This window comes from Parasteatoda tepidariorum, chromosome 1, assembly GCF_982258835.1.
Source record: "Parasteatoda tepidariorum strain Cologne lab strain chromosome 1, Ptep-v5.0, whole genome shotgun sequence".
In the NCBI taxonomy this organism is placed as follows: Eukaryota; Metazoa; Arthropoda; class Arachnida; order Araneae; family Theridiidae; genus Parasteatoda; species Parasteatoda tepidariorum.
This window is the reverse complement of record NC_141755.1, coordinates 42,479,723-42,492,505: the sequence shown is the minus strand read 5'-3', so window position 1 is coordinate 42,492,505 and position 12,783 is coordinate 42,479,723. Positions and strand designations below refer to the sequence as shown.

The 12,783-nt window shown below is 30.5% G+C and overlaps 1 protein-coding gene across 1 annotated transcript in view; it reads right to left on the bottom strand.

The window, feature by feature from the left end:
• Window positions 1-12,783, bottom strand: part of LOC107445614 (sodium- and chloride-dependent GABA transporter 1) — a 76,843-nt gene that overhangs the window by 21,774 nt on the left and 42,286 nt on the right. The window contains exons 3-6 of the mRNA XM_043047937.2: window positions 12,523-12,657; window positions 10,824-10,967; window positions 5,393-5,549; window positions 1,251-1,383 (exon numbers count right to left, since the gene is read on the bottom strand). Coding sequence (XP_042903871.1) covers window positions 1,251-1,383; window positions 5,393-5,549; window positions 10,824-10,967; window positions 12,523-12,657 — 569 coding nt within the window. The remainder of the gene's footprint in view (window positions 1-1,250; window positions 1,384-5,392; window positions 5,550-10,823; window positions 10,968-12,522; window positions 12,658-12,783) is intronic.

The window sequence follows — 12,783 nt, the reverse complement described above, 5'->3', positions numbered from 1 at the left end:
TATGTAATAATCTAGCTATGTTGTTTTTAAAGCACTATTTTTTAATGTGTAATATTATATTAACTTTCCACATAATAAAAACATTCATTGCTTCTTATTTGAACTTTTAAGATCCGATTTATGAGAAAAGAAAAAATAGATGAAAGAAAGAGATAAGAGAAAAGATGTAAAGAAAATTAAATAAAATTTATGAAATTTATGTAACCAAATCACTAATAAATTACTAATAAATACTCCTTATAAAGTTTATATGGAGTATTTATTAGTAATACAATGGTTTTAAAAAATGTCGAAGACTTATTTAAAGTCACAGGACTTTTCACGAAAATTTAGATGTTAAAAATGATACCGTTTGTTTGCTTTATAATTCAAGAAATTCCTTTTTTTTTTTCTTCGAAACGGCGTACTTCTTATTTCATATTTTATACTTTCAAAACTAGCTCAGATTTGAATATTTAAGTAATACTTTATTATTAATTTGCGTCGGTCTCAAATGTATACTAATTTCCAGAAAAGACTGATTTTTTTGCAAGAAAAACTTCATGGTGAAAACTACCAGAACATAGTGTAATTTTTACCGAAGCTCTTTGGTAATAATTTCGGTAAATTTAGCTTCAAAGTGTGGTTTTATAATACGTGATAATATTCAGTAAATGCGTTAAAGTTGGGTAACTTTATCATGATACCTCAGATCATGGCATAAAATCCATTTGCTCAGTGAAATTTATTGCTCCTTTCTGTATTTTCTACTAAATGTTTGGTAATCTGAACTATAGTTTTGAAAAACGGAATTTTCGGTATACCCGTAAACCGTTGCCATATGAACGGAAAAATTACCAAAATTATGGTTTAAATACTGTATATTTCGGGCTCGATTACCAGAATTATTGTTCTTTTTACAAGAAATGTCATTACCATACAATACGGTAATTTTAAAACAAAATTTCTCCGTTCACTAATAATTTTTACACTTTTCGAAAAATAGGAACTTTATCATATATTTGTACAATGATAAACCTCCTGATTATTCAAAAATAATTTTTTTCTTCCAAAATCTCTTCAATAGTTGCATATGTTGTTCTAGGTTGACTTACAAGAAACCGATCTGTGAACTTAACGCGAAAAGACAGTAAAATCAGCATCTTTAAATGGTTTAAAACTAATATTTTTAGTGAAAGAAAGTAGTTTAAGTTTTGTATTTATCTAGTTTTTTTATTTATTAAAATAATTCGTTTCAAATTGGCACTTACCCTTCCCGATGTTTTAATGCCCTTCAAAAGACTGAGTACGACAATTATCCATGCCACGAAGAGACTCAACATCAATGGCCAGCGTATTGTTCCATAGTTTTCAAAACTATCTGATTTACCCAGCATGTAGTTGCTAATAAATGAATTGAAAATAAATAAAAAATAAGGAACACATTACATAAAGAGTAATTGAGATGTTTGTCACATCACATTTTAACCAACCGTTTCTGTTTCACTAACTTAACTGAGTTTTATTAGTTTTCGTTTTATTTACCCGTTGTGGCATTGTCCCCCTTTTATTTCGATGATTGTCTTTGTACCTTTGTACCTAACTGTAACCTAACCTAGCTTATCTCCGATCTGCGTGCAGGTGATCACCAAAACAGAGTACCAAAAATGGTCAACCGTCACTCTATTGCATTACCGTGTAAACAGCGAATCAGCTGTAAGTTTCAACACCAATCTTCTTAAAACAAAAAGTATTTGAATGTATACAAGTTTATGGTGGCTAGTTAAATTAGAAGCTGGATTTGAGCTGCAAGAGTTTTTAAAAATAAACCCTTAACGTGCAATAAATGGTGGAGTGGGTTTTTTCTTCATATTCTGATTGAGTTCATACAGATTGTAATAGGAAGCATCTTTATTTTGATCTTGGAACACAGCGTCAAAGACTATTCCACAAACAGGATAAACTTTCGTAAGTCTTACATGAATACAATGCAACGAGAAAAAAAGAAAAAAACTCCGAGAAAGAAAGTTTTTTTTCTTGAACTTCGCCGCGCTACGCATCCTACTGCGTCTTGAGCAATTTTTTTCACATAAGTTGCGGTATTAGACAAAAGAGTTGGCTAAAATTACATTTCAAAACGATCGTTTCACTGTTAATTCCTTCGTCCGCTCTATTCAAATTTGTTCTAATACTTTTTTATTTCACTGTTAATTCCTTCGTCCGCTCTATTCAAATTTGTTCTAATACTTTTTTAATGCTCTGACGTTTTTAATTCTGATAATTCAGCATCCATGCAGAATGAAAAATGGAAAACTTGGAATATTTTTTTATCTAATAATTGGAGTGAGTGATTCGCTGGTTAATTAGTGCAACCGATATTTTAAGGTGAGAATTCAGACTCAAATGCATTTTCACTGAATATCTATTTTTTTCCAACTGATTTTAATTCTTCACTAAGAAAATATTGAAGTACTATTCCCTATTCTATTCCCCAGATTGCGACAAACTGGGGAATAGTTTATCTCCTTAATGTAAAATTTTACTTTCCGCGTAATTTTTGTATGCAATTATAAATTCCCTTATCCACAGATGATGATATGCAAAAAATATTTTTAATAATTATTTATTACTGTTTTTTTTTATTTAAAAATGATCAAAGAAATTTTCGAATTAATAGGTATGCACATTTTTCTTTCTTTTTAAAGAATGTAAAGTTCAATTGAAAAATACAAAATTCGAACCAAATCGGTTAAACTTAAGTTCAACTTCAAAAAAGAAGTCGAAATTCAGAACTTTTCGGCAGAACAGAAATTCGAATAGTCGAACTGACACTTTTCGACCGATTGCGCATAAATTTTGTATTTTGCTTCTTAAAGTGATAACAAAATTTGTATACCTAACAATCTGAAACTTTCTCGGCTATTATTAAATAAAATAATTATTGAAAATTATGTTTTGCATGGAATTATCTTTGGATAAACGAATTTTATAATTGTGTGCATAAAGATTTCGATTCCCTTAAAAAATTCTTGAAAAATTGCGAAATGCACAAAAACCAAAATTAAGGGGTGCAAACTTTCGACCGTTTTCCTGGAACCATATTTGCCTTTAATGAAACTACACTTTGAGGGTCAGGAAATTTAATCCGTTGAAATTAAGATGTGTTTATTTATTCTGAGAAAGTACGTTTTTGTCACTAATATCATAACATAAAATATTGTCAATTCTAATTAATTAACAGATTTAAGGTTAGTTTCTCGAACCGTTAAGATTGAGTCATAATGCGTGGAAATCCGATTATTAGATCAAACAATCTTCAATATTCTTTTTCCTTTTTTTTTTCCTTTTTTTTGCGCATTGTACACCACGTGTACACTACAAACTTAATATAAAAACTAAAATTGTCACTTGGTAAAAATTTAAATAGCTGCGCCATGTTTAAATTGAAAATTTAAACTACATATTGAAATAAATATAACATTTTAAAATTTAAACTTAGTATAAATTTAAACTACAGTGCCAATATTTGCATAACTAATTAGAAAAACACCTTAAACATAGGGCAGCCTATTTTCTTGCTCAAGAGGAAATTATTGAAGCCTGCTTCCTGGACAAGAATTTTAGAAGGATGGAATATTGTGAGAAACCAAAGTCACCTACAGTGACTGATAGGTCTTTTCAAAATTATTGCTGGCGTGTTATATGACTTAAAATGATATTAACTGGATGCAATCGTGCGAGTTTTCAATGTCCATCATATTTGTGTTACTTTATATACTTTGTAGTTTTGAGGAATGTCATGGCCAGACAAAGCACGCGACAGACACTGTTTCCCGGTCATTTAACATTTTCGATTGTGAAGGATGACAGTTAAATGTTGTGCAATCCCATCTCCAACTACATGCAAACTTGTTATCGTACTCATCATCACGATATAATGAAACCTCCAGTAAAGGGGTTTTTATACAAATAAAATTTCATTGTTTGCTTTCCTGTTTTTTGGGAAATTTTGCGGACTGTTTGACGGTCAGCCATAAAATAATAAAAACAAAATTAACCCTTCAAGAGAAGGAAATCTTTTACAGGTAATTTATAATGATCACTTATCTTGGTTCAAGTATTAATGCTTTAGACGATATAAACACAGAGATGAACAGAAGCATTATAGCAGCTAATCGATGCCTTCATAGCTTAAGAACATTTCGAAAGTCAAAATTATTTAACAGACAAAAAATGCTATATAAAACAATCACTAGACCTGTTGTAACTCATGGATAAGGTCTACTACGATGAGGTCTCGAGTCGAGGAAACATTTTCGTCATATATTTGAGAGTACGCGCTTCGTCACAAGTCACGTGATTTCGTAACGAAATTATTCCCAAAATTAACTAACAAAGTACTGCTTAAGGATTGCTGAATCGTCAAAAGAGAGGATTTTATTTCTGAGTGTGCACACAGTTTGTTTCACGAAATAAAGTTGTTTTGTTTTTAATGCTTTTTGAATAATTGCTAATTTCTTCTTTTTTACCTTTACCAACATTATGACATTGTTATAATTTTCTACTTATTTGTCGAGCAGAAAAGTTTTGCTATCGAACATTTATTAACCACTAACAAATATCAATGAATATTTAACAATGATAAATGAGATTGTATGTCGAGTTTGTGTGCAAGGTTTACATATGAATAATTGAAACTATCTTCAATTATTTTTATACTATCTATGTTCTATTTATTGCACACAACCGTTAATTTTTGTTAGAAAAATGAAAGACAATTTTAATAATAACAAAATGTTAATTGCAACAGACTATAAATATACGACATGATTATTAGTTTAATCATTATAAGCAACTTAACTACATGTAACAGCGTTTTTCAGAAAAGTATTAGAAATGAATGAATAAATGGACAGATATATAATAAGTAATTGAAGATAGATAGACAACAAACATATAAATAGATAAAGTAGACAATTTATTAAAGCAAGATAAATATCAAATAAATAGATATATATAACGTGTGCTATTAATTTTGGAACCGCTCTAATAACTCTTAAAAAATATTATGTGAATTACATATCTATTTAAATTATTTTGATGTAATCTCCACCTGTCGTAATGCAAAGTCCTCTATCTGATTGTTGTTCGAATTCTGACGTTCTTAATGTCTTCGATAACAACCAGGAATCATTAGGATAACCCTAACACCAGAATTGAATGAGGACTTTAAAAGTTGGTTCTGAAACTTTAACAGTGGAATAGAGAAGTGTGTTAGGGCAGGTGGAGGGGTAAATTTGAAACTTATTAAACAGGTCTAAATAATTCACGTGATTTTAGGCTAAATTAAATATCGCAAATTCTAGAATCCCCCCTTTATGGTATAGTTTAAGTGACACCTTGTATTGCTTACTTCAGGTATTCTTCTGGTGCTGAAATTCTCAGATCTTCTGGAAGATCTGTCAGATTTTGTTGCGCAGCATATGTTTCATTGTAACATGTTCTGAAGTTGTAGACGTTACTTGAGTTATCAGACTTACAAGCTTGGAAAGCAACATCACTGAAGCATCCTACAAAAATATGAAAAATTAGAACAACTAAACTAAGCATTCATTTGCTTTTTTTTTAAGGTTAACTTAGAACACTAGTTTTTGTTTTACGAACACTCCAGTAGAAGTTTACAAGAAAGCTGGAAAATGTTGCAAAATATTAAGATTACTTTTCGATTGGCTCTTGTCACCTAAAATGTATATATATTTTTTCTTAGTGAACTATATACTATTTTCATAACTAAAGCACACTTTCAACAGTGATTCATGATTGTTAGCTTGAATTTAGCTTATCTTTAATCAGTTCTTTCTATGCTTATTCTAAAAATGGCACAAAACATCAATAAAAAGAAACGCTACAGTTTTGTAAAAATAAAAATCTTTAGTGACTTAATTTTCAAATAAAAAAAAGGATGATAATTTTTAAAAGTTATCAGTCCGTTCTAAAGTCCAGATAATTCTTTCTAGCATGCTGGTATATGCAAAATTATAGCTTTGCTTCAACCGTGAAGCACCTCAACAGTGGCTTCTTTATTTTTCTTGGTGAAAGAACTTCGCAAGACACAGTTGACATACCCATCATAACGTATTGAATCTGAATATGAGCAGTAATAAAACTAATTATACAAATTATGAATAGCTCGAATGAGTTTTAATGTTAATCATATTGTGATTATTTTAAATTCCCCCTTAAAAAGTTGCACATTTGATGGTATCATCTCTTTGTTTTATCTAAGTTCCTTGAAAAATTAATGAAGGTTTTGCAGATAGTATTCTCAGCGGAATAGACTTCATTTTCGAAAATAGTTCGTACGTACTATCGATTACTGAGATTTTTGCAATTATTTTTAGTAACAAATTTATATTTTCAGATTAAGTTTTCGGGTTTTTGTTTTAACTCAATGTCAGTGTGTATGAGCCTAATATATATGTGTTCTCAAAATTACTCGATTGGTGTCCCCTTTTCTGAATTTTAATTAGCTTGATGAGCCACATATAGATTTATTTTGCATAAGAACAGGATTTTATGGCTGTTCATAGTCGTTCCACATTTATAATGTTTTATTAATATGGAAAAATCAAGCCGGGAAAAAAATCGTGAATCCCCGACGATCCCTACTAATGTTTTTCGAGACCATCGACGTCACATGAAATATAATATTTATATTTATAACTGTCGATGAGCTGCCGATCCAATTTTTGGTTTACGAGTACCAACTCCGTAGCCTTGCTAATTTGGAACCCAATTCAGAAGACAAGGGAACTCCTAGATCAAGCATTGGGCTAAATTTTGCTTTTCGTAGAGGACTTTTTTGATGGAACTAACTCGCATTTGCGTTACATGGAGAGGAAAACAACGAAACCCTCCCATGGTTAGCCTGACGGCAAGGGGGCTAATCCATGATCTGTCTACCACTGAGGATATTGTACGTCAGCACTGTGATCGGTGCAAGCCGGATGTGGAACCATCGTTGGGATTCGAACCCGGTTCACATAATTGGAATGCGAACTCTCTATCCTCTGAGTCATCATGGCTCGAAATAACATAACATGGTATTTTTACAGATACATATGTTATTTTTATAACCGTTCGGAGTTTGCAACAGTTATTCATAAATGTCGTTATACAGTCGAATCCCACTTTAATGAACCGTCTGCAGACGCAACAATAAACGCACTATAAATGGTTGTTCACTATATCCAAAATCTATGAAAAATATTTTTTAGCGTATTGCAGTTGTAACATAGGAAATGATATCTTTAATAGTAAAGAATTCGCTTTATATATTATTAAGTAATTAAATGTATAGAGTCTCTCAACAACATAGTTCACTCACAGTGAATTTCTTTCAGTAACGAAATTTTGAATCACAACGTTAAATAACATGCCTAATTTTTCTCTGACAAAGTGGTTGTTTCCCTACTCAGGACCCGCGCTAAGCATTCACCTCACCACCTAGCCAAATGGAATAAAATCGTACATTTGGCGAATAAAATTGTGTTTTAGAGAATGATTTTTTTCCACTAGATAGAAATATCTATATTTAACTCGAACCTCAAAATTACGCCAAAATGAATTTTCTAAATAATTCTTCATTTATAATTAAAAGTCCTAATCATATACTTTTTGAGTTATGTAACATTTATTTAAATTCTTGCAGAAAGGAAATACGAGTCCACTATAAATGAACTGCAAATTTCTTGGCCGCTCACTGTAAGCTGATGAAAGATTATTATTAAATAACAGCTTGGAAAGGACCGATAAAAACATTCACTTAAGACGAATATTATCCTGGATTCCACTATATCCCGGGTTCGAGCAGTGGTGGCTCAGGGCATAGGGCGTTCGTCTCCTAATGAGGTAAGCCGGGTTCGATTCCCAGCGAGGACAAATCGATAAGAATTCCGCACCCGGCTCGCTGAGACCACAGTGTTGACATATAATATCTTCAGTGGTAGACGGATCACGGGTTGAAGTCTCCTTGCCGTTGGTATTTTCTTGGGAGATTTTCGTAGTTTCCTTCTCCATGTAACGTAAATGCGGGTGAGTTCCATCAAAAAAGTTCTTCAGGAAGGCAAATTTCTCTCAATACTTGATCCAGGAGTTCCCTTGTCTTCTGGATCGGGTTGAAAATTACAAGGCCATGGAGTTGAACATTAATAGTAGTAAACCCTAAAAGTTGGGTCGGCTGTTAAACGACGATAGTAAAATAAAATATATCCCGGGTTTATAATAACGGGGTTAGAACGTATTAAGATTTGCTTATCTATTCTGAATCTGAAAATGGCACAAAATGTCAATATGAATAAAAGGGCTAATAATCTTATGTGTTTAATATTTGATATTTTACTCTGAAGCTGCATTAAATACGATCATAAAAATTTAAATTCCCATATAGTGCGTTAAACATTTCCAAGTGTATAGCCTCGATGCTTGACGCAGATGTTTGCATTTTTCTACATGAACTATTATATGTTTATTGCGAGGATATTATACATAATATACGGAAATGCCTAAACGATATTTTCTTCAATAGCTCATCCCTATTTTTAGATATTCACGTATATAGAAACATGTATGGATATTCGGATTCCATACATGCTTCCTTGAGAGTGACAATTGTGAAGAACATATAAAAAAGAAAGCATTCTTTTCTGATTTATGAAAATATTTTGTGCCTTCTCAATGTCTGGCGTAGATGCTAATGATCAAAACAATATTTCAGGATGAGAGAATTGTTTTATTAAAAAAAAAAAACACTTATAAATCACTCATAAACGGAACAAATTAGTTTTTTTTGCGTATAAAATTTCTTTGTTCTTTTCTCACATTAAAGAACAACCTTTACGTGTCGATTAATTTTCCAAGTGAAAAGCGAAAAATTGATGACGAAAATTATGGTCTTTCGCCAAGGTCACCACCTGAATGGAAAGTTGGTTGTCTTCGAACGAATTTTAATCTGAATCAATTTAGGTCCGTGATCAAACAAGGACACCAAGTTCTGTGAAGGACGAATGGGATAGTAAAGAAGTCTTAAATCGATATTTTACAAAAATTGATCACTTAAGTAATGAATCTCCAAGTTCATGAAAAAGAAAAAAAATGATTATGCAAGATGAGAACAGGAAGTCTAGACATACCTTGAAGCTAACTATTATAATCATTATAATTGTTAACCACAAAATTAGGTTTAACTATTTTTTTTATAGAGGGTTGCTGCAGTAGATGTAGCTGTGGAGTAAATGCCTCAACTTAGGAAGGAAAATTCAATACAATAGAACCCCAAAAAAGTTTAATGAAGGGGAATGTAAAACTTACAAAAACGTAGTGATAAATGATCAAAATATAATAAGTGAGTGAAAGAATCATAAAAACTAGAACTATTTAACATAAAATATTAATGTTTTGAATTTGCATTCGTTTTTAAAAATTTATTTAATTGCATTAAATTAAAATTGCGGAAAAAAGTTTTTAAAAAAATCAAAACTTTTATTCAGCAGTTGCAAATTATTTTTCATATCAAAATTTCTGTTTTTTTTTTTTTTTTTTTTTTTTTTTTTTTTTTTTTTTTTAATTATCTCTTTAAAGTACGAAAATTTGTTGAGATAAGGAGCAAGATATTTATTTTTGATTCCTAAACTTACTCAATTACTGTAGGTTACAGTTCCTCATTAATGCTTGTTTTTATATTTGTAGGTATAAAACTTTAGGAAAATTGATGATTTGGAAAATTATCTTTTATTTAATTAAATAAAACTTTGGAAATTGAAAAAAATAAAAAAAAATAATTAATTTGCAAAAAATCAAGTAGCTTGGTAATAAGCTGCATATGGATTCAATTTTTTTAAATATTATTGTTTTTTGACTATCCAAATTTTTGTACAATTTGAAGCTTCAACTTACGCACAATTTGACGTATTGTTGACGTAAACATTATGTAAAAATAACGCACTCATTCTTAACTAGTAAAAAGTGGCTGGTAAAATAGTTGCAAAAGAAGAAAATTTGTTTATGTAAAACTGTACTAAATTTTTCCGATTTTTTTTTTTTTCGGATTACCAATTTTTGCTATAATTCACTGTTTCAACTTACTTAAATTGTGACGTACTTTTGACGAAAATAGTATGTAAAAATAGCGTATTTATTTTTACCTAGTAAAAAGTGATTGGCAAAATCACAAAAAAAAAAAAAAAGCGAATTTATTTACCCATATTTTTTCGTTTTTTAGATAACTATTTCTTGCTATAATTCGACGTTTTAGTTTTACGCAAATTTTAAGACTTCTTAGTAAAATTCAAAAGTGAAATATGCGATTTTTTGACGTAAAAATGATGGTACTCTGTTACCAGGGCAGTCTTACCCCGGGAGCAGAGGTTATCGAAGCACAACAGGATTAATTATTAAGGTCTTTAGTAAACGGGTTATTAATTATTTTTCGCTGGACAGAAAGTAATTTTTGTAACTGTATGACCAATATATAACGCTAATATAATTTAAAAGCAAAAGAACATTTGAAAGTTCACATAGTAAAATAAACTCATCTACGCAGACGCCGTGAATTTATCAATATTAACACGCAGATGTGGTAGATCCTTCTTTTTGACTTGTTAAGTGCAATTCTGAGTTAGTCAGAAAACAGAACTAATTTTATCACAAGTTCTCCATTCTCCAGTATTTGATTCTTACAATAATAGTCTCTCAGATTGTGTGTCGCGGACAAATTTAAAGTTATGAAGATTGCGCTGCCTATTACCTTTGCTATCACAAATTTAAGAAAGCAGATTCGTACTTACTGTCAGTGTTGAAATCATGATGGCAGTATTGCCACTGTAAATCTGATCGAAAAGATTGTACAAAATAAAACAAGGTCCATCCAATGATCATGTTGTAGTAAATAGCGACTAGAGATGATGAGATCACCATGGCATAGCCCACTCCTGTGAGAAAAATATTCAGAGTCAAATGGTGTCGAAAAAATAAATAAATACTTTCGCTCATTATTTACCAAGAAAAGAAAAAAAGCTTTCTCGCTTTAAATGATTCAATTTATAAGCCACCCTTACTAATAACGAACATTTTGTTAAAAACACCATGAATTTTATTCTGGTTATTGACAAACTTTATTTTATCTAAAATTTTGATTATATTCCTTGTAATATATATTTCAAATCAGGTTTTCTTGTTTGTTTTTCCCTTTATACACAGGTACTGCATCTAACTTTGAGCGACTGGTTTGCATAATGTCTATGGAAGCTAGACTCCTCCTCCTATGTATATTCTTTGGCTAAACTTAATTGCGCAGGCTTATAAAAACTTCTACCGTTTTTTTGGCTGATTGCAGTCAAATTTATTGTTTAATGTTCTCCTTTATAGTAAGTTCGAAATTTATGAGCAGTTTATGCATTTATTTTACATTTACTCAATGATGCGCCTGCGTGACATTATTTAATGACTACTATCGCATTTTTATTTGACAAAAAATTTAAAAACAAAAAATAACTTCCCATTTTTTTTTAAAATCAGAAGCATTAATTCTAAATAATAACCAAGATAAATTAATATTAATAAACTTAGATTTTTAAATTTGTATCTTTAGTTAAGAATTAACATCTTCGTTTCTAAAAATAAGTCACATAACTCGACAGTTATTAAGTATCTTAAGTAATAATTTTGTTAAGCATGTAGTTAAGAAATACCTTTATTTGGTATAGAATATTATAAAATGAGTTTCCACAATTGGAAATTTTGGTATGTATTGATTCAACAATATTTTCGTTCAAATCAGGTTCACCCTAAATGTGATGTTAAGTTAAAGTATAATACAGTACAGCTAAAACACAACATTATAACTTGAACAGAAACGCGGTATAAAGGTTGCAACCACTCAGCACCGAACTAAGGTTGAAAATTGTGCCAATTTTCCTTAAAAGAAAATATAATCTTACGTCTGTAATAATATAATCTGACGAGGAAAAGTTTCTTATTAAAATTTAATTTGAAAAAAACACAGTCTCTTTTGCAGAAACTCTTTTGCTATGGAAGAAGCCACAATTTCAGTGCTGATAGAAAATTTTAAATACATGTACCGCCTTCAATTATTTGTACATTAGAGCGAACAAATGTCTCAAATATTGACTTTTTTAAAAAGTCGCCAATTTTTTCGAGAGTTTTTCACTTCCTAACTTTTGAAACTTTTTATGAGTTTATACAATAACATCGTTGGTGTAGCTTTTTAAATAATACTATAAGATAGGAGCACGAAAAGACTTTTATTTCCCGAAACTGTGGCTTCTTTTCAAGTTGGGCCATTTTCACAATAAACATAGAGGGCGCTGACTGAAGATAGGCTAAACTTAACTCCAGGGATCTGTGCTTAACTCAAAGTAACTGTAACAAGCTAGTTATAAATATCAAATATGTTTTGCTGATTAACATTATTCCATATATAGCTTATAAAAGTTTTTTGATAAATATAATTTTAAAGTATGGTACCTTTAAACACAGGAGATATTGTAGTGAACACTTTCGAAGGTCCAAAAGCACTGTACTGACCCATGGATAACTCCAACAGAAACACTGGCATACCGATTAAAAATACCATTATCACATAGGCTAAGACGAATGCACCTGTAGAAAGACAATAATTAATATATTGTACTGGATACTAAAGAAAGGCAAAATTACTAATTGTTTTTATTTTAATTATTCTGTTGTGAATAACTTATTGGTCTAAACATAAATTAGTATATTTAC